Source organism: Pan paniscus, chromosome 7 (genome assembly GCF_029289425.2).
Source record: "Pan paniscus chromosome 7, NHGRI_mPanPan1-v2.0_pri, whole genome shotgun sequence".
Classification (NCBI taxonomy): Eukaryota; Metazoa; Chordata; class Mammalia; order Primates; family Hominidae; genus Pan; species Pan paniscus.
In genome coordinates this window covers 37,150,172-37,173,077 of record NC_073256.2, presented here as the reverse complement: position 1 = coordinate 37,173,077, position 22,906 = coordinate 37,150,172, and the positions used below count along the sequence as shown (strand labels likewise).

General features: G+C 41.5%; 1 protein-coding gene across 11 annotated transcripts in view; it reads left to right on the top strand.

The window, feature by feature from the left end:
- The window catches only part of PSD3 (pleckstrin and Sec7 domain containing 3), a 713,864-nt gene that overhangs the window by 552,286 nt on the left and 138,672 nt on the right, over positions 1-22,906 (top strand). The window contains exon 1 of one of the 11 annotated variants that reach the window (XM_055116340.2): positions 6,296-6,668. The exons of the other annotated variants lie outside the window; for them this stretch is intronic. Within the exon in view, the coding sequence (XP_054972315.1) occupies positions 6,510-6,668 (159 nt within the window). The 5' untranslated portion in view covers positions 6,296-6,509. Of the gene's footprint in view, positions 1-6,295; positions 6,669-22,906 lie in introns of those variants that run through there. 11 annotated transcript variants of the gene reach the window in all.

Below are 22,906 nucleotides of genomic sequence, written 5' to 3'. Positions count from 1 at the left end.
TTGATCCGATGTATCTGTTTTCCTCATGATACCTTGTGTGTTTATGTATCCTTAACAGTAGTAGCTATCGTTCTCTGCAAAATTAACTTGCTTTGTAGTCATGTTACCGCATGGAAAGGAATAGCTCTCAGAGAAAGAAAGGTTGCGTACCTCACTCCTGCCAGGTCAAGGACAGGGAGCTGTCACATACTTTTCAGGACTCCAAGACCAGTTCCTATGCTATTGGTACAGTTGATTTTTTTTTTTTTTTCATGTCTCCTTTTCGTAGTTCTTATGAGTAGCTGGCCTCTATTTCACTTCTAGAGTCAGTCTCCCAGCCTTGAACTTTCCATTTCAAGATAACCTTTCAGGCCTTAATGTAGTCTGAAAAGATATGTGTTCGTGGAATATTTAGCTTTCAAGAAACAAATAGCATAGGAGGAAAAAAAGAAACCTCAATATTGGTAATTAAGAAACCTGGGCCCAAGTCTCAGTTTGGTCACTTCATAGTTATGAGCTCCTGGACAAGTCACTTTGTTTCTGTGTCTCAGGAGTCGTCTATAGAATGAAGAGATTGAAGATGATTCTTTCTGAGGCCTCTCCCAGCTCTAATAATAAGTCCAAATGAATGGTCTAGGAAACAATTAATCATTAGCATCTTTATAACAGCAGCACTGGCCTCTTGAATATGTTGGGCCACGTGACAAACATGGACAGAAAATCTTGGCAAGCCCCTGCGCTGTCACTCCCAAATCAGCCTCTGTCACTTTACTCTGTTTCAGTACAAGCAAATGTAATGTGAGGAACCTAGGGAAAGTCATGAGAGCTTTTTGAATTAACTGAGTGTTACAACCGCCATTCTGTTCTGAAAATAAGCTGAGGCTGAGTTCCTCTTGACACCTCATGCCTCTCTTCCCTCCCCAGTCCTTTTTGGTATCCTGCTAATTGTACCTCTAGACAATTGGTATTTATAATTCATTTCCACTTTAGCTTTTCTCCAGAGTTCATACCTCAGTCTTCAGCTCCTTCTACTAATGGTTCTGTGAGATTTTCTTAGCAAAGAGGGAAGTGTCTGCCTGGGTGCCGTTTGATACTCTCCTGTTGATTTCACTTGGGATCTGAAAGCCTTTCAGTTCATTGATACTCTGAAGATATTCATCATTATAATTATGGCAACAGAATTTCTTGTTCTCTCTACCTCCTACCCCCGACTGAATGTGAGCTGCTCAAAGTTAGGGGCCTGATGGTATCAGCGTTGTGTGTCCCCAGCATCTGGTACCTAGTAGACACAGCAAAGAAGTGTATTGAGTTCATTTCTCTGGTACTCTTTTGAGAGGTTGAGTTTTTCTGATGACCATTAACTAGGTCCCTTGTTAGAAGCCTTTTAGGGCTTATCTACCAAACGGTGTCCTTAGAGAAAGCATCAGAAGGTGAAGCACCAGTTTCCAGCCTTCTGCTTAATTAGTTTGCTTCATTAAATGTCTCCTGCTATTTTGATTTGTTATGGAAGTCACCTTCACTTTCTGTTAAAGCTTTTGTGGAAAGTTATTTTGTACCTTTAAACAGCTGCTTCTCTCCAGGAAGCCTGCTTTTATTTTATAGCAAGCTGGCTCGGCTGTCTCTGTACAGGCTGGCTCATGTCTATAAATGGTCAAGGCCTCAGAGCCAGATGGGGCAGGACAGGGTCATCCAACACGTCTTTGAAGTGATTATTTCATATTGAATCTAGTTGTGAACCCCATATGTACCTAACACCATGATTGTGGGTGATAAGAAATAATGTCAGATGAAGAAAATAAGACTTGTTCAGAAAACAATTGGAAAACTATATTGTTTCAACGTTAGGATGTGATGATACATTGCAGGCGTATTATTCACTGCATCATTATTGTAGCAAAAGATTGCAGACTAAATGTTCAATAATAAGACCCTGATACAATATGATACATTCACATGCTAGAATACTATGCTGCTATTAACAAGAGTAAGGCGGCTTTGTATGTGATAATGTAACAGGATTTTGATAAGGGTTAAAAGAGCAAGAAATATTAAGAAGGCCAGGCACAGTGGCTCACGCCCATAATCCCAGCACTTTGAGAGGCCGAGGCAGGAGTATCACTTGAGACCAGGAGTTTGAGACTAGCCTGGACAGCATAGCAAGACCTTATTTCTACCAAAACAAACAAACAAACAAACAGCCTGATGTGATCGTGCCAGGTGCATGCCTGTAGTCCTAGCTACTCAGGAGGCTCAGGCATGAGGATCACTTGAGTCCAGGATCTTTGCTCATAGCTGCAGTGAGCTATGATGGCATCACTGCACTCCAGGCTGAGCGACAGAACAGGACCCTATCTCTAAAATATAAATAAAAATAGCAAAAATAGACCAAGCGTAGTGGCTCACATCTGTAATCCCAGCACTTTGGGAGGCAGAGGAGGGTGGATTACCTGAGGTTAGGAGTTCAAGACCAGCCTGGCCAACATGGCGAAACCCCATCTTTACTAAAAAATACAAAAATTACCCAGGCATGGTGGCAGGTGCCTGTAATCCCAGCTACTCCAGAGGCTGAGGCAGGGAGAATTGCTTGAACCCGGGAGGCGGAGGTTACAGTGAGCCAAGATCATGCCACTGTACTCCAGCCTGGGCGATGGAGCGAGACTCCATCTTAAAAAAAAAAATAGCAAAAATATATATCATGCTTCCATTTATAGTCCATGAGAAGAAAAGGGATGGGCAAGCGCACACACACAAACCCAAACACACACACGCGCGCGGACACACACACGTCGATGGCTTATTATCTCTGGAAGGATGCATAGGAAACTGGGAACAGTTCTTGTTTCTGGGCAGAGGGACTGAACAGGAAAATGGTATGGGAAGGAAACAAATTTCACTGCATACTTTTTTGTATAGTTAGGGGGGAAATCATTTCGTATTTATTGTATTCATTTTTTCAGAAAAAAAAAAACTGCTAAATTTTCTTTTTTTGAGACAGGACCTCACTGTGTCTCCCAAGCTGGAGTGCAGTTGTATGATCACAGCTCACTGCAACCTCGACCTCCTGGGCTCAGGTGATCCTCCCACCCCAGCCTCTCAAGTAGTCAGGACCACAGGTGCTCATCATTATGCCCGGCTAATTTTTTGTATTATTTGTAGAGATGGGTTTTTCACTGTTTTGCCCAGGTTGGTTTTGAACTCTTGGACTCATGTGATCCGCCCGCCTTGGCCTCCCAAAGTGCTGGGATTACAGGAGTGAGCCACTGCACCCGTCCTAAATTTTCTTTAAAAGAAAGTTGAATGACGTGAGAGCCGATAGAGAAGGGAAACTTGTATATTTAAAGTAGTTCCTTTATTTGACAGCTGGTCATTGAGCTCCTGCTCTTCACCAGGTTCTGTTTTGGCCTCTGAGATGCAGGTAATTTCAAACAGCTATGAGTGCCCTGAAGTCACAGAAGTAGGGGTTTTGGTGGCAAATGAATGACTGGGGTGGAGCTGGGCTGCTGTTTAAGGAAGGATGGTCACAGAAGGTCCTTTTGGAAAAAGATACTGAGCTGACTGCTGAATGAGGAGAAGCCAGCTTAGTAGTGAATCAGGATGGGGCAACAGAGTTCCAGACACGATGATAGCAGATGGAGGGTCATTCAGGAAAGCTTCAGAAAGGAGGCAAGCTTGCCTTCCATGCATGGGCTGAGTGGAAGCTAAAGTGCCACGCACTCACCTGGAATGAAGAGTCAGGCCTGACTGACAAAGATAGGAAGAGTGAGAAGCGGTTGGGATTAAGTTTAGGTCAGTAGGATGAGGCCTGAGCATCAAGGGCCCCTGGATGCTGAGGTCTGGCCAGCTTTTTCAGGTACCTCTTGAGACATACTCAGATATGTCGCAGTGATCATCTGCTGTGAGACTGCTAGCAGCATTGTAGGAGTTCTCTTCACTCTGTCCACATAGAAATACGTGTTCTGCAACAGAAAGTAAAAGGCAGGAGCAGAAGAAAACTTTCTCTCCCTGACTTGCAGAAAAGCTCATGGCAGGTTTAAAAAGGACAGGGCAATGCAGACAGCTATAGTGTGAGGGACACAGCGTGGTTCCTGGTATACTTCATGCGAGAATCTGCATGCTGGCTCTGTGATAGCGTCCTCATCAGTAAAGTGGGGATTGCAATATTACCTCAACCCACTTCGCAGAATTGTCAAGTTGAGAGTGAAAACAAGAGAACAAGTGGCTTCTGTAAAGTATTAGGTGTTAAACAGATCGATGAAAGTGGTTATTAGTGGAGACAGTACAGGAGTAACGTCAGTTGGGCAGTCTTTGGGTAAAGATGGCGTCCTTCTGCTAAACCTCCCAGAAATGACATGTATCAGATTCCGTTTCTGTACATCCTAGCATGTGGTTTTAGTTTTTGTTGTTGTTGTTGTTGTTTGTTTGTTTATTTTTTAATCTAACCATTTTGGTGGAGAAAAGAAAGTTCATCAGGAGATAGTTTATAACTCCTCATTATGATGACTGACAAATATCCAAAGGGCATGTTTCTTTTAAGCCCGTGCTCTGTCTTTATCCCCACACAGAGGCAGGCGCTCATGTCTTTTACACGAGACATTTTGAATTTTTATCTTTATTATGGTATTAGTTTCTTACTGGGTTCCACCTCAAGCTTACTTTTGTTAACTGGAGATCTTTACCTGTAGACTCATCGTCTGCTTAAGTTAGAACTAAGTCTATTCCAAATGATCGATTTTATTTTACTGCTATAGTACACCACTTTTTATGTCTTTGGAATATGCTTTGTAAAATAGTAACTCTACAGAATTTTTCTTAATTCTGAGAAACAGTTATTTAGTAGCTTCAGTTTCCTAAGAAGAGAGGAAAATGTACCTCAAAGGACAGGAGAGTCCCCAAGATCTTCTAAAACCTATTCCAAAAATAATCTATTATTATTTTAGATGGTAACATTTTACCAATATTAATGTCTTCGTCTTCTTTATAGCACAGTAGAAGCACTAAGTGCTTTAAAAATAGGAGATGAAAAGTTAAAAAAAAAAAAAAGTAAAGGATATAGGAAGAAAGCCCCTGTCATGAGGATGCAACAAAACCCAAGGGTCAAACATCACCCTCTGCTGGGCCTGTTGACAGTAGAGGGAAACAGTTACCTGACATTAAAACATAACTTTAGTAATTAAAGTTTAAGAATTACTTTAAACCATTTTTTAAAAAATTAATTATCTCAAATAATGCTCAAGAACACCAGTGCGTTGCAAAATTTGAACATTGGTACATTGTAAAAAAAAGTGTATACATTCTTGAGTTGTAAAGGAAAAGTTTAAATCTGAGGGGTGGGATGGATTGAGGCTGACTTTTTTCCCAGAGTGGTCTTTGTAAACAATGTTTAAGTTTTGTTATTTATATTAACACGAAAGCCTCCTTTATCTGGAGAACACGCTTATGTGGCTGAGCCTCTGTCCCTGGGATGCCAGATAGTGAGACATCGCAATCCTGAGTAGTATGCTCAAAACTCACTTCATATGTTAGGAGCTAAAATGGTCTTGTTTTCTAGTAATCTCCAGTTTGTGATTCGTACTCAGAGGCTTGCACATTGCTGTGTACACTGACAGAACGTTGATGGCTTTTGGAAAAGCTGCTTGCTGCTTGTTGCCCGGAGTTAGCTTTATTGGTCTCACTCTGTGCCATATTGAAAGTTAACCTGTGCTAACCCCCCAGTCATTTTCTCAGTCTCCTAGAGAGGTAACAGAACATCTTTATTCTGGATTTGCCGTACACACTGACATAATTCCTCTTGAAATATCTGGCTGTCGTAGTCTAAGGTCATAAGAAACATTTAATTCTTCAGAATGGCAACATAATTTGAATTGCTGTCAAACAGTGTGTGGCCTGAAACGGGAAAGAAAGGAAAATTATTGATCATTGAGATGCCTTTGTGTCTCGCATCGTTTCACTAGCCTGTAATTAATTGAGCCTTTTGACGTCCATCCATATTTTTTTTCTTCCTTTTGGAAATTCAGCTGCGTTCCCACCCCACATGGTGCCTTGGAGATTACTTGAGACTTTTATTTGTGGTATCTCTATTTGGTTGTTGACATTAATGAGCTTACTTCACAAATATCACAAGAGAAATAGTGTTGCTTTTTGGAATGTTAATGAATTGCTTGCCTGGCCAATTGCCATTCGTTCCAGTGTGTGAATATGATTGTGTGTGTGTGTGTGTGTGTGTGTGTGTGTGTGTGTGTGTGTGTGTGTGTGTGTGTGGAAAAGAGAGACGAGTAGCAGGGGTGGATTGCATTTTTTTCCTCTTTGCAGCCAGTGACGTGAGCTGTGCCTGGAACAATCAGACTCGCTGCAAACAGGGTAGTTGAAGATGCTGGGGGAGGCAGCCTGGTGCTTCTTAAGCTAACGCGGATCACGGCGCTCAGGAGCTGCTCAGGCACAACCCCGCAGAGTTCCTCCAGCGTGAGAGCCTTGGAACGGTTGGAAAGTGCCTTTTTATTTCTCTAAACCCCTTCTTTAGTTGACCTTCGAAAATGATTGGCGTGAATAGTGTCCAGAGTGCCAGCAAGGTACGGGTGAGGACCTCAGGTTCCGTGAAATACTCCCGGGAGGATTCTATCCGGCGGCAGTCTCACAGGTCAAAGTCCATGAAAATTTCCAACTCCTCAGAGTTTTCTGCTAAGGAGAACAAGGTAAAGAAATACCACATTGAACCTTATTGACAGCTGTGTGGCAGGGCAACAGAATTGGATAGTCTGGCAGTGTCTAATGTACAGTGATAGACTGAGAAAGTAACGAGGAGTATAAAATGGTTCTAAGAGAATCAGGTGCGATCAGGTGAAAGGGATGGGACCTGAACTCCAGATACAAAGATGCTGTGGCGTGGGTCAGTTTTGTAAAGAGCCAGTTTGTGGAAGAGATGGGCGAAAGCCGTGCTCAAAATGAGATGACTGTGGGAAACTGTTGTTTGGCACATCGATCTTGTTTTTGGTCTCAGAAAGGTTGCCTTGACAAATGATTTTTCAGTGCAGAGTATTTTTAGAACATCAGGAATACAGAGATATTGTGTATGATTTTATCTTTCAGTTAGTTCCTTTTTCCTTTCCTCCTCTGGTCTCCCCCCAGCCCCCAGTCTGTGGAGCTGATGTACAAGTATGACCTGGTCCTATTATACTACATTCATGTCAGGTTTAGAGTGGTTAGCCCCAGGCATATGTAATGAAGAGAAATTTCTTCTTTCATGTTCCTTACACATATATGTGCTGATGCTATGCTGCCATGAAACCACTCGTGTTTTTGCAGCTGTCTTGAAGATAATATAATCTTTGTTCGTGTGAAATGTGAAGGGAGTGATTACGTAGTGAAGTGGGCATTTACTACATGCAACATATTCTTGAGATTCTTCCCACCACCATCTGTGTGAGCAGGGTACTCAGAAACACTCCCACTCCACAGGTTTAAAAATGGAATAATAGAATCATAGGATCACAGAACTCCAGGGCTGGAGATGGAGATGATTATAACGGAGATTCATGGGCTTGATAATGTGCAGAGAGAGCGTCAGGAGGTGGATCTCAGTGTCATTTCAGCCTTCTCGGGGTTATATCCAGACCCACTGAGAGTGACATCAGGCTTTCTTCACCCTCCCACCACTCCCCACTGCCCTCCTCCTCTGCTACCTCCCCATCCCTGTGTGACATAACATTATTGAAAGACTTTGGCATTAACAGGTTCCCCTCAAAATATGGCAGGGGACAGGTAGCAAAATACCTTAGTGTGACTTTAAGAAATATGTTGGCTTCCTATTCACCCCCTTACATTATGACATAGTGGAGTCTGACCCCCTCCATCATTAGCAAATTGCCTGGCTCCAGTAAGTCTTCAAATCTGGCTTTTTACTCCTCACTGTTTTTTTAAAAAGCTTTATCTTTAGAGAGAAACGTGTCTTCAAAGTCCTTTAATGTGACCTGTATAGGGATGTGTTGGCTTCTACTGAAAGTGTTATGAGACCACCTGTAGTGTCACGACTGCGGTCTCCTGCTGAAATAGACCAGAATGGTTTATCATATTCTTAAATAAATGTATGTGAGCATGTATGTAATTCTCAACATGGCTATAAAATTGGCTTCTATAAGAGCACTAAGAGACATCTCTGGATTTTGTTTTGGATGTTTTAATGTGGAGTATACCCATGGTATGCAGTTAGAGGCTATGGGAAATTAAGAGCTCATCATCCTTAACTCTGTTGTAGTCCTACTACCTATCCTCATGATAATTTAGGCATTGTAATATTAGTGGGTTCACCCAGAATTATGGTTGTGTAGTGTAATGTTGGAATCCAGCATAGATACCAAATGAAAAGATTCTCTACTGTCCTCTGTGTTTGTCACACAGTACAGGTACTTTTACTTGATATGTATCTGTGCAAGAGAAGGCCAAGCACTTTTTTTTTTTTTGAATATTGCAAACACTGCAGGAGTTAACAGTATAAAAGGCCACTGGTAGAACTGTAGTCAGTAGGCCATCACATGATACCTTAAAGATTATAGTCGGTTTTTAAGAGATCATTAGTATTTTTTTGAGGCATATGTGGTCCCTAAGTTCCAGAATATGTGTTCAAGGATATAGCCAAGCTCCCAATATCTCACAAGAGATATTTTTAGGATTATCTAGTGGCTTAAAATTGAACACCAGAGCTAAGAGAAAATCAGTAGACTAGAATATTCTATCAGAGTGACCCTAATCATTGACTAGCCATTTATATTCCCTAAATGAAATAAACTGAATAATACGATAGGCTTGTACCCTAAATTACTGAACTTAATTATACTATAACAGACATGTGTAAAATGTTGATTTAAGCATCACTTCTCCCATTTTTATCCACAGTTACACGTTTTACTCCAATTTTAATCAGAATTTTCATTGATCTTACTTGTATCTAGTAGTATTTTTTAGCCCTTAAATCAGTGTTTCTTCTTCCTCTTCTTCTTTTTTTTTTTTTTTAAAACAGAAACAATGTCTCAGTATGTTGCCCAGGTTGGTCTCCAACTCCTGGGCTCAAGCAGTCCTTCCACCTCTGCCTCCCAAAGTATTGGGATGATAGGCACAAGCTACTGCCCCCAGCTGGTATTTCTTCTTGCTAATCATGTAAACAGCATTTTTGATTATCTGACTCTTTCATCCAAAATGCAGGATGTCTAATTTGATGATTAGAAGATCCCCATTGCCACCTCTCTCCACCCTCTCATGTCATCTTCCCAACCTGTAAAAAATAAGATACCATTAACTCGTGGTTCGCTCCTGGGATTTAATGTTATCTTTCTAGAACTCTGGCTCTTTCTAGAATAGGTGTAATAATTGCTTCTCCTTGTCAGAGTTGGAATTACATGTTTTGTATTCTTTGAAACTTTCATCTTTGATGTTTCCAGCTTGTTTTCTTGGCCATTAAATACATAATGGTTTATTCAAATATTAATTATCTGTAGTCCTCACTTGTTCTCTGATTTATTCATATTCATTTGAAAAAAAGTGTTAAAGGACTGTGGAAAGGATTAGAAGTTTTGCCTTTAGTTTTAGTGAGATATCTTAAATGCTTTTCTTGGTCTAATTATTTTAAATTAAGAAAATTAAATTTTCCAGTACTTTATGGTTCATATTGACCTCGTCTGAAGAATATTATTTAACCTACTAAAATTCAGCTTATAGATGTTATTTTCTTTAAAACCCCCTTCTCCGTGTTGACTTTTTTTCTTTATTCTGTGTTTAAATCTTACCATTTCCTCTAGAGAGTGTGGCTTTGTCTTTTTCTCGATAATAATGTTTGTATCAACCTCTGAAGCACATGATATGGGCAGGATGCAAATATGAATATGTTTTGGAAGAACATGTGTTTCGTGGAGACCGGCATTCATAATTAAAATTAATGAAGTCTGACTGAGCTCAGCTCTTCATTGGGTGTCTGTTATTGGAAGAGTTACTAGCAAGGCTTCTGGCCATGAGGGGGCAGTGCAGACCTTCCTGCTGTCACATCCAGCTGGTTGCTCTGCCTTTGACAGAAGTAACATTTTAGAATCAATTAGATTCTAATTGATTTCTAATTTAGAAACAGTTTCCTAAAAGTAGAATACAATCAGCCCCGGGTATTCGGGTACCCTTGGGGTTTCAAAACCCATGGATATGGAGGGCCAACTGTACTCCAGAATTTGGAATGTGCAGTATTAGAAAATGTTGATTTAAGCCTCAGTTCTCCCAGACATTTCCACAGTCCTCCTCTGAGTCTAAATATTTGACAAATATAAATTATTCTGGTACTAATTTTTAACTTACGGTTTAAAACATAAATCTGTAAAAGTTCATGTTGATAAACACTCTTTTCTTCCCCATCTCTTGCCAAACTACATGATACCGTTTAAATGAGGCGGAATCTCAAACTGTTGTTTCTTTATGTTGTTGTATGTGAATGTCACATGAGTGGATTAATATAACATGCGTGGCTGAATCCTTGAGGCCTTTTTTGAGGAATAAGCATGATGCTAGAGATTAGATCAAGAATTCTCTAGTTAATAATGTTGATTCAAGTGAACCGTTTAAAGCTTTTATTCAGTGATATAGCAAAGAAATCAATTTCTGTGACACCGAAATTTCAAGAACTTCCAGTAAAGTACTGGTACTTTGGTTGGTGCATAGTGAAACATTGGCCTGTTGGTTTCTCAGTCAGGATGCCGCATCCTGGCGGGCTACCCTGGTTTTGCTTTCTAAGTAGCAATGTTCACCTAGACAAGTTACTTCACCTCCCCAAGACTCATCCCTAAAATGCAGGGTTTTGACAAAATGATATCTTGGTTCTGAACAGTGTTAATTTTAGAAATCTTGCCGAGGTTGGTGGGGTTATTTCCTCTGTAGAAGGAACCTTAAAGACTGAGCTAGATTTAACAAAGGTAGTTTTATATGTATTCTGAATAAACCTCTTCCTGTACTAGGAGATGTTAACCATAAACGTGTTAAAGGAAAATGGAAGTCCTTTGCTCCAAACCTCTGCTCTGCTAAGTGCCTAATCCATTGCTTTTTAAAAACGTGTTGCAATAATGTTGAAAGGCACCGTCAACTCTATTCTCCCCATTCTGCTTAGGCTTCACTTGCTGTTTCCTTCGCATTGTTAGATAACTGCTAATCATTGCTTCCTCTGTGAGTTAAAGCTATACACAAAGAAACCTGAAGAAATCATTACAATGGCCCTTTGCGACCTGAAGTTTTGGTGGCAGGCTTGCAGATTGTTGTCATTTCTTCCTAGACCACTTTTGTTCTTTAGACTAAGGCTAGAGCCTGGGAAGGAGATTCTGGTCAAACAGGACATTGATATCTGCCTATTTTAAAATGGAGAAAATTTTTAGTCATAATATGAAAATTTTCTTGCAAATGTCTTTATATATTTTTGTTATTCCTAAGTTGAAGGAGTACATTTTTAACCTCATAAATTCATCCTTTAGCTGAATAGACTTTATTAAAAGAAAAACAAGCATATATACATTTTCAAGAGTTTGAACATTCAGGGATGCATAAATTAGGGTTGTACCAAACCACAAGGGGCTGGCACTCTGATGAGAGGTGCAAGAAGGAAAACTTTTTTTTTTTGAGACGGAGTTTCGCTTTTGTTGCCCAGGCTGGAGTGCAATGGCACAATCTCGGCTCACCGCAACCTCTGCCTCCCAGATTCGAGCGATTCCCCTGCCTCAGCCTCCCAAGTAGCTGGGATTACAGGCATGCGCCACCACGTCCGGCTAATTTTGTATTTTTAATAGTGACGGAGTTTCTCCATGTTTGTCAGGCTGGTCTTGAACTCCCAACCTCAGGCGATCCGCCCAGTTAGGCCTCCCAAAGCGTTGGGATTATAGGCGTGAGCCACCGCGCCCAGGTGGGAAAACTCTTATGTAGTATTTGCAGAAGCAAGGCGAAGAGAACAGTTTTGATTGGCTGGAAGTTAGTTGGTGGAAAGAATGATAGGCAGAGAGAAAGAAAAATAAATTTTTTAAAAGAAGTTGATGGTTTCTGATTGGTATATTTTCTAGTTTCCATTTACTGTTTACATTGGCCTTTGGTTTGTTCATGTAAAAATTTAAAATGCCAGAGGTACCTCAGTCTAATGAGCTCCCAAGGAGAATTTTTTTTAAACAACTTAAACTATTAGGTCAAAATGTCGACATCCTCCTGCACTAGTTCTAATCCTGGCATTTGAAGGAGTTAGGGAGGTGGTGTGTTGAACAAAGTAAATCTGGTAGTGCAAAGATAAAAACAATTTTATCTTCAGAAGCCTATTTTTCTTTTCTTGGCTCTCCTATGTTAAGTTATACTTTTTCACCAGGTATTAATTATTCTGCCAGACTAACATGTTCTAATGTTTCGTGGTTTTTTTTGTTTACTTTGTTTTTTTTTTGAGACAGAGTCTCGCTCTGCTGCCCAGGCTGGAGTGCAGTAGCGTGATCTCGGCTCACTGCAAGCTCCGCCTCCCAGGTTCACGCCACTCTCCTGCTTCAGCCTCCCGAGTAGCTGGGACTACAGGCGCCCGCCACCACGCCTGGCTAATTTTTTGTATTTTTAGTAGAGATGGGGTTTCACCGTGTTAGCCAGGATGGTTTTGATCTCCTGACCTCGTGATCTGGCCGCCTCGCCTCCCACAGTGCTGAGATTACAGGCGTAAGCCACCGTGCCCAGTCAACATGTTCTAATGTTTTACTGTGATCCTTAGCCAAAGGACATCTTAAAAAGAGACCTGACTTCTTCAGGGACGTGGTTCTACAGATTATCATTATCTGTATCATTTTCATTATCGATAACTGTTTATTCCCCTTAAGTTGATGACTTGAGTCAGACTTGCCCCAAAATAAAAACTTTCACTCCTTACACAATATTGCTCTGTCTTCTAGGCCAGAGTGCAATGGCCTGACCTGGGCTCACTGTAACCTCTGCCTCCTGGGTTCAGGCAATTCTCATGAACCACCACACCCAGCTATTTTTTTTTATTTTTAATAGAGATGGGTTTTTGCCATGTTGGCCAGGCTGGTCTTTAATTCCTGGCCTCGTGTGATCTGAACTCCTTGGCCTCCAAAAGTGCTGGCATTCAAGGCGTGAGCCACTGCGCTGACCTGGTTTTATTTTTGTTAGGAAAGCTAGCAAAGTGACAATGGTTTTTGTTACTGGGTTGGTTTGTTAGAGCTACCCCCTGCCGCCCACCTCTTAATTTCCCTCCTTCCTCTAGTTCCTCTGTATCTGTGAATTTCTCAAATCCTGCTGGTACTTTCATATAAATAAATGTCTTTTTTAAGATTGCTCAAATGATTACTTAGGAGTAAATGTTGAGCACACTATGCTCCTGATAGAGTGATATTTCTTGACCCTTGAATTTAATTAATAGCAGATCTTTACGATCACTATTTACCCATTTTCACTTGAGTAAAGTGTAGGTGATGTGTTTGGTTTGGATGTCTCTGTTACAGACCGCAGACTCTTTGGCTTCCCATGTAATGGAAATTAACATGGAGCCGAGCAGATTTCCCAGACGAAGCTTTCAAATCAGGGCTTGTGCTCAAACACAAGGGAGACAGTGGAGGTGAGGCACAGGGTCCTCTGACTGGCTCTGCAGGAAGCAGTAGGGGGAAGCTGGTAGGGGTTTTCTTATTAGGCAAAGCACAGATATTGTTATCAGGGCTAAAGTATACAGGCTTGGCTGGGCAAAGCACAAAAGAGGGGTAGGGTATGCGGGTCAGCATCTCTGGTTGTAATAGTTATCTCGAGTGATGGGCTCCTCGCTGGTCTGGCCAGCAGCAACAAGGCTATAAATCAACTGTTCGGCATTTCCTACTCAGGATAGGACACTCCACAGTCTTGGTTTCCTGTTAAATCTCCTAAGGCCAGTTTCTGGACTAAGTGGAACATATTTAAACATTATGAGAGCAGAGAGAATGGCTGTTTTCTTTGTGTGACTAAGTCCTCAGGGTTAGCGGGTATAGCATCAGTGAGGTGGTAGAGGCGTGGTTTTTGTGAAGAGAAGAAGAAAAAAATACACGAAGGAGAAGCCGCGTCCCACTCCTGTTGTGTCATCTCTAACTCCCAAGGCCGTACTGCATTCTTGCTCCCCTCCATGTATGAGTAGACTGTATTTGAACACATTCTTCTGGGGAAGGTGTACTAAAGCAGGTGTTTGAGAACTTCCATGCAGTATTTGAACATTGTAGAGAAAATGCTGGTCCATGCTGTCATTCCTGGCAAGCTTAGTGTAATATCCTTTTCAGAATCCAGGGAAAGGAAAAAGAAAACTCTATGCAATAATGATAGGAGTTGAAAGAGAAAAAAATATATATATACTTGCATTTTAAAGATAGTCACTGCCGAAGATCAGGGAGTTTCGTAGCATCATGATAACCTGAAGTTAACCATAAGGAGCTTCTGTGTGGGAATATGTATGGTGACAAGCTATGCTGCAACCTGTTGTTAGATCATGCCTGGCTTAGAGCTTAGGGATTGCATCCAGCTTAGAGTCTAATAGGAGATTTTTGGAAAATATTTTTTATTTACTCATCCACAGTGAAGCAGAGACCAAGAGTAGCTGTGCAAGATGGCTTCCTGCTTGTTAATTGATGATATTAATTTATGATGGAAGTTGCTCTTCTAACATTAATTTTAATTCAGATTTTTAAGCTTTGCCTTAACTATCATTCAAGCAGATTTTATTTCTTTTTTTAAAATCCACTCTACCATGTTCCGATGGTACATTTAGTGTACCTGTTTGGACACGTAGATCACCTGATATCAGTGGAATTTGTTTTTCTAGGTAGATTCTTTGAAATGCTTAATGTCAAAATTTTTCTGAACGGGCTGGCTGAGGCTCTAGTCCTAGCCTGACTCCCCTTATGACATGCCATTGTTTGTAGCCTGCAGTTAAGTTTTACAACATGAAATGCCCCCCAAGGCACTGGAAACACTAGTGTACTCATTATTGCCACATTCAAATCTGGTGAGCCAAGTGTGTGTTTGATTCCAGTAAATAAATAAGATTACGAAGCTATCTCAAACAGTCTAATCTCCTTCTTGCACTCAGCTGCAGTTTAGTGGTGTCGGCGTCAGCTCTACTACTCAGAAATCCACTGGGGCAGGCCAAGGTGTTTACAGGAAGCAGTAAGACCTTCTCTAGATCCTGGTGCCCCAGTGGCTCATGACAAGGGAACGAATCCTTGTTGAGCTTTTTCATTACAGTTTTCTTCTAAGATCTCCCAGCATAAGTAAATCTAAAGGGTTGAGGTCCTACCTAACTAGACGTACAGATACAAGAAAGTACTTTGAGAGAAGCAGCTCTTGACTGTCACTCCGAGGGACAGATAAAGGTCCAGCAGATTTATATAGATTGATGACACTTTTCTTTATTGTTGCTTTTTTTTTTATATTGGAGACAGGGTCTCACTTCGTCACCCAAGCTGGAGTGCTGTAGTAAGAATATACCTCACTGTAGCCCTGAAATCCTGGCCTCATATAATCCTCATGCCTCAGCTTCCTGAGTAACTAGGACTACGGGCACATGTCACCACTCCAGGCTAATATTTTAATTTTTTTGTAGAGACAGAGGACTTACAATGTTGCCCAGTCTGGTCTTGAACACCCCACCTCAGATGCTTCTCCCACCTTAGCCTCCCAAAGTGCTGGGATCACAGACATGAGACACCACATCTGGCCACACTTCTTTCTTAATACATCTTCTTAAAAACAGGTAAAATAAAAAGGCCATTTGGAATACTCATACTATGGTTGGACAGTGTTTTGAGGAGATTTTCTGTGCCCCATCCACCCCCTGCTGTGATCTCTTAGACTGTGGTTAAGTGGTATTTAGATATAGCAAAAAAACTTAACTCTTAAATTAGAGTTTAAGGTAACAATGTACTTTTATCTTTACACCCAGCTAAACTCCACTAAAATGACAGTAGGACTCATAGACCTTCAAGGACCCAAAGAATGAGAGAGGATTTTTCAAAACATCAGCAAACTTTGAAACATGGAAACCAGATAGACGTGTTCACTATTTAAGTTCCACAGAAAAAAACTGGATGCCAAATAGTAAAGAAAGAAATAGATCAATCTGTCCCCACAGAACACAGGGAAGGCCCAGGAATTGGGGGCCACTGGCTACCTCTGAGGGCAGTGAGTCGAACGAGGACAGCCCTTTAAAGCCTCTAAAATTAGCAAGTCGACCTTCTGAATGCCCTCCCCTGCTTTGATAGCCGCATATGCTTCCTCCCACCATTTTCTTTTTTTTTTTTAAGACAAGTTTCACTCTTTCATCCAGTCTGGACTGCAGTGGCACGATCACAGCTCACTGCACCCTCCACTTCCTGGGCTCAAGGAATCCTCCCAAGTCCTCAGCTTCCCGAGTAGCAGGAGCCACAGGCACACACCACCATGCCCAGCTCATTTTTTAATTTTTTTATAGAGATAGGGTCTTGTTTTGTTTCCCAGGTTGGTCTTTAACTGCTGGGCTCAAGCAATCCTCCTGCCTTGGCCTCCCAAATTGTTGGGATTACAGGTGTGAGCCAGCATGCCCCCCTGCCCACCCTACAATTTTCTGTTCTTTCTCTCTGATAAGTTTAATCCAGAGGTTTTGGACTTAGGAAATTAGGCTCAGTCGAGGCCCACAGGGAGATCCCCACGGGGAGATCCCCACGTTGAAAATAGCAGGATTCAGTGAAAGGTATAAACGTTTCACAGCAGGGCGTCTCTTCCCTCTCTACTTTCTCATGTACTTTTTCTCACTTGCTTGAAGAAGTGAAAGAGAAGACATGGTGTCCAGTAGAGCAGAGGGGGCGAGGGAATCCCCAGGACAATGGCAAAGGGAAACCCTGGGACAACAGCTGTGCCGGAGATAGAAACCAGCCAGATTAGAGGAGTGGGGGCAGAGACGATGCCAAGAGACATGCTTCCAACCATGGCACCGAAGGAATGCCTGCTGGAGGGTGTGAAGTTGACATAGAGATAGATTCACAGAAAACTTAGTAGACAACAACAAAATAAGATGATGAGTAACTCCAGGGAAATCAAAAATCTTACAAAAAATGGAAAAGTAGCCTAGTGTTCTGCCCCATGAATAATGTCTATATAGTCACAATAATATGAGGACTGAAAATTCATGAAAATGCAAATTGTGATTGTGGTATGATTTTAATATGGGAGTGGAAAGAAAGAGACGGGCAGGGTGTGTGTGGGTGGGTGTGTGTGTGGATGGGTGTGTGTGTTAAGAGAACTAAATAAATGTTCACTTTCCAGAGTTCTGCAGTTGAAAGTCAATAGATCATATTGAAAATAGAAAAACCAAAAAGAGATTGAAAGAGGTGACTTTTGAGCAGCAAGAATCAGAGGTGAAGTTAAAAGATTATTTGTATTACATACCTTTTAGTAATTTTTGATTATATAAATGATATACATATATTGCCTTGAGAAATTTTTTTTAATGAATCAGAAGGAATGTAGACAGCATATATAGGTACATACGAGACTGGAATAATTTCCAGGGACTAGAATGGCTTTTGTTTATCTTAATTAACTTTGGGTTTAACAAATGCCAGGTAATGGAGACTACTTTTTAAGAAAAGCAAAAGGTTTCATCTCTTCCAAGACTTTATACTCTAGCAGTTATCAGACTAGACCATGTTCTGCTGCTAGTTGCTGTCACAGTTTTAGTCTATAGCAAAATATCAGTGAAAGGCTGGTCCTTTCTTGAGAAACAGTTGTCTCTTCTGAGATTGTCCATGCAACTTATTTTTTTGCAACAATACTGATAATAGTTCGTGCTTTGTTTCTTTAAAAAATTTATTTTCTCATTTAGCTAAACGAAAAACTGGCAATTCTGTTTAGCTCCCTAAAATTTCTTTTGCAAATTTTCCTGTTTATGAAATTTGAAGCCTGCTATCCACTGGGTGAGATTATTTAATTTGTTTGTATTGATCGTTTTGAATAAAACCTATTTCCATTTGGTTTGTCTTCATTGCTTTGTCTAATGCATGGAAATGACAGGGAACAAATGCCAGGCCTGGCATTCTCTCTAAATGTCAAAGTCCCCCAGGGATTGTTTTTTTTACAGGCCATTTGTTTAAAAGAGTTCTGCTTGTTACCCAGCAAATTTTTTTTGTAATAAACTGTGCACGTTAACTTCATCATGTCCATAGTTATTAAATATAATTGACCGTTTTTCTTGGGTACTTAAAAAATATTGCATATATTTACAAGGTCACTTTAAATTTATGTTTTCCTATGTTCTCAAATTGCATTTTTTATTATGGTACATGCTTGCTACTTTCCAACACTTAAGGCTTACCAACAAGATGGACATTAACAAATTTCATCAAGTACATTCCAGAATCTTTATTGAAAATACTGGTTATGGTTATGTTTTTCACTGATATGGTTTAGCTGTCTAAACTAGACAAGTTTTTGATAAATTGATAAATTACAGTTTCAGAGGATCAGGGTATAAAAGTTAAAAACAAAATCAGGCCTGGCGCAGTGGCTCACGCCTGTAATTCCAGTACTTTGGGAGGCCAAGGCGGGCGGATAACAAGGTCAGGAGATCGAGACCATTCTGGCTAACACGGTGAAACCCCATCTCTACTAAAAATACAAAAAATTAGCCGGACGTCATGGCGGGCACCTATAGTCCCAGCTACTCGGGAGGCTGAGGCAGGAGAATGGCGTGAACCCAGGAGGCGGAGCTTGCAGTGAGCGGAGATCGCGCACTGCCCTCCAGCCTGGGCAACAAAGCGAGACTCCATCTCAAAAAAAAAACAAAAAACAAAAAAACAAAATCAGGAGATGACTGTGAACACAATGGCTTCTGGAATCATGGTGCTTCCAAAGAAGAATAGTTAAATCTGCTGTGGAATACCTTGGAAGTTAACCTTTAATTCATTTTATAAGAAAGAAAGTGATTCACTCAGATCATAACTACATTACCTCTTGGAAAGAGAGTTGTGGCTGGCATAGGGTTGCCAGATTTCACAAATAAAAATACAGAACACTCAGGTAAATTTTAATTTTAGACAATTTTTAGTGTGTCTCATGTAAAATTGGAGGGCATGCTTATGCTAAAAATGTTATTATTTATCTGAAGTTCAAATTTAAGTGAGCATCTTGCATTTGATCTGGTAACTTTCAACCTACACCAAGCAACAATCTGTCTAACCTCCAGCTCCTAGATCGGCGAAGTGGAGTCATCCTACTTACTTCCTAGGACGTAGAAACAGGTGTGAATCTAGGTCTGCAGCTTTCTAGTTCATTGTTCTTTTTTCCTGCCTTTGCTACCTCCCATCATAATTGTGTTATACAGCATCATCCTCACTGAAGTCCTTGCCTTCTCAGCAAATGAAACCCTTGCTGTGGTTAAAACAACTTATGAAGCATTATAGAGACTAAAGGGAGATGGAAGACTTGATCTCATCTGCAAGGAGCATAAAATCTAATGTCATCTCTATTTTTCATCGAAGAAGCAATGTGTACACTGTGTGGTCAACATTCAAATTGTCCAGAAGATTATACATTGAAAATCCCCCCACCCTGCTCCCCGAGTTGCTGTGTCCGGAGTCAGTCATTGTCGGTGGGGTTGTGTGTATCCCCTCAGAAATATTCTATTCGTGCCCAGATACTCGCACACATTTTTCCCCCACAAAATGGAAACATACCGTAACAATGTTTTGCACCTTACTTCTTTCCTTTATCTCTTAATGTATTTACCTCCTTCTTAGCTTAAATGACTTTAAATATCATAATGATACATTTCTGGTGCTACTGTTGAAACTGTTCGTTGTACCCAGTTTTTTATTTGTGCTTGAGGTATGTGAAAATGGTCCACCTTTCTCATGTAATTTAGAAAAACAGCCTGATCCGTCCCTAATCCGCCACTGCCTGCCTTCATCCCAGTCAACTTACCTCACCTCTCACCCAGATTCCACCTGCCTCGCTGCTGTTTCCCTTTTTCTCTTATAATCCTTTCTCCACACAGAAGCGGAGCCACCCTTTAAAAACATGAATTACAGCAGGTCACCCTCCCGCTTAAAATCCTCTAGTGGTCACCCGGCCAGCACAGAATAAACCTCTAACTTTTCTGGTTTAAAAGCCCTTCGGGACCTGCTCACACCACAGCTGGGCCCATTTGCTCCAGCCGCACCAGCCTCGCTGGGTTTCTCAGACCCACCCCGTTCAGTGGTGCCCAGGAGCTGCTTACCTCGCTCCCCACACCTGTGCGTGGCTGCTCCCGGTCACTCACGTCTTACGTTTCCTTGCCCAGAGGCCTTCTCTGACCATCCAGGGTATGGCTACTCTTTCCAGTGACCTTATTTGAATCACCTTATAATAATTATCTGGTAGCCTACCAGAAAGTGACAGAATTATCGTCATCTGTTATTTTTCTTATTTATTACCTGCTTCCACCCCACTCAAATCTAAGTTCTGTGTCTGTTGTTCACCACTGGATTCACGATGCCTAAATAAATAACTGTTCAACTGAATATATGAATGAATAAATGAATGGTTTTAAGGGATTTATTTTTACTATTATAAGTGTTACAAACATGAATTAGTCTTCTAGTTGTTATAAAATACTTTACTGTATTAATACTTATACCATATGCTATATACCGTTACACTATTCGCCCCTTATCTGCAGTTTCAGGTAGTTACTCATGGTTTCACTTAACTGCCATCAAACATCGTCCAAAAACATTTAAAGGAAAATTTTAGAGACAAACATTTCATAAGTTTTAAATCTCATGCCATCCTGCATAGTGCGATGAAATCTCACTGTCGTGTGCCATCCCATGTGGACGTGAATCCTTCCTTTTTGTCCAGTGCCTCCCCACTGTGGATGCTCCCTGCCCTCAGTCACTTACTAGCTAAGTTGGTTATCAGATTGGCTGTCACAGCATCACAGTTCTTGCCTTCAAGTCACCCTTATTTTACTTAATAATAGCTGCAAAGTGCAAGAGTAGTGAAGCTGGCATATGTTATCATTGTTCTATTTTATTATTAGTAATTGTTAATTTCTTTCTGTCCCTAATTTACAGATTCAACCTTATAAGCATGTAAGTCTAGGCAAAAAACATACAATATATAGGGTTTGGTCCCATTCGTGGTTTCATGTTCCACTGGGAGCCTTGGAACATATTCCCCCAAGGATCGGGAGACTACTGTATCAGAAAAAGTACATTCTAATTAGTGTCTAGTAGTTACAAAAAATAATTTCCCTTGATATATCAGCATGTGTTATAATCAAATATTTGTTGTGGTCATTGTACAATAGACTAATACAATGAGGATGCATTAAGCAAGGTAGGCTATGTAGGGAGATGGAGTAGACAAGTTATAAATAGTCAGTGATGTGTTAAAGGAGAATTTGAACTATAAACCATCAATTCATGTGCACTGTGATCATAAGTTTTCTTAGTTGTGAATTTAGGATGATGGATATCTTTCCCTGTGAAAACATTATTTTTTAAATAAACTAATAACAAGGCCTAAGCTGATATAACAAAACGAAAAGCTAAGAAATGTAATACTATGGATAGCATTGTTTGCTTTTAACTTTATTAACTCTGATTTCTAGGCAAGACATTTATCAGAGTTTCAAAATTTATTACTGATTGTCTATATGTAAAATATGTAATATGTACACAGGTGTGTATGTGAACAATACACATAATACTGACTTTATGTATATATGTACACAGGTGTGTATGTGAACAGTACCCGTAATAATATACTTACATGGTGACAATATTGTGTTGTGATTAGGGCAGTTAAAAGCAGAGACTATGGCTTAGGAAAGACCTGTCTAAGATATGCAACTCTGCTGTATGACCTTGGCAGCCTACTTAACCTTTATAGGCAGCAGCTGTGGCATTTCTAGAGTGGGAATAATACTACCTCTCTCATATATGGTTGCTGTGAGAGTTCAGTGAGATCAAGTGAAAGTCAGGCTCTTAGCAGTATCACATAGTGGGACCTCATTGATAGTTATTATCAGAGGAAGATCAGTTATTTGAAATGGCTAGAACATCATCGCAGCGTCAGAAATACCAGGCGAAACATCAAATATTCAGAAGTTTGTCTATAAATCAAAAATCGGAAATTTTGCCATGTTTGTTCAGTGATTCTTAGTGTTTCCTCCCTACGATTTCTAATCATAGTGAGAGGTGACAGCGTGCTGGCAGCCCTGGCAGCCCTTGCTCACTCTCCGCAACCCCTCGGCCTCGCTGCCCACTCTGGCCGCGCTTGAGGAGCCCTTCAGCCTGCTGCTGCACTGTGGGAGCCCCTTTCTGGGCTGGCCGAGGCCGGAGCCGGCTCCCTCAGCTTGCTGGGAGGTGTGGAGGGAGAGGCCTGGGCGGGAACCCGGGCTGTACGCGGCGCTTGCGGGCCAGCGCGATTTCTTGGTGGGTGTGGGTTCCGCGGGCCCCACACTCGGAGCGGCCGGCCGGTGCCGCTGGCCTCGGGCAGTGAGGGGCTTAGTAACTGGGCCAGCAGGTGTGGAGGGTACACCGGGTCCCCCAGCAGTGCCGGCCTGCCGGCGCTAGACTCAAATTTTCCCCGGGCCTCAGCTGCCTCCCTGCGGGGCAGGGCTCAGAGGCTCTGCAGCCCGCCATGCCTGAGCCTCCCCCACCCCGCCATGGGCTCCTTGCCCGCCTGAGCCTCCCTGACGAGTACCGCCCCCTGCTCCGCAGTGCCAGGTCCCATCAGCTGCCCAAGGGCTGAGGAGTGCAGGCACACGGCGGGACTGGCGGGCAGCTCTGCCTGCTGCCTGGTTCAGGATCCACTGGGTGAAGCCAGCTGGGCTCCTAAATCTAGTTGGGGACTTGAAGAATCTTTATGTCTAGCTAAGGGATTGTAAACACGCCAGTCAGCACCC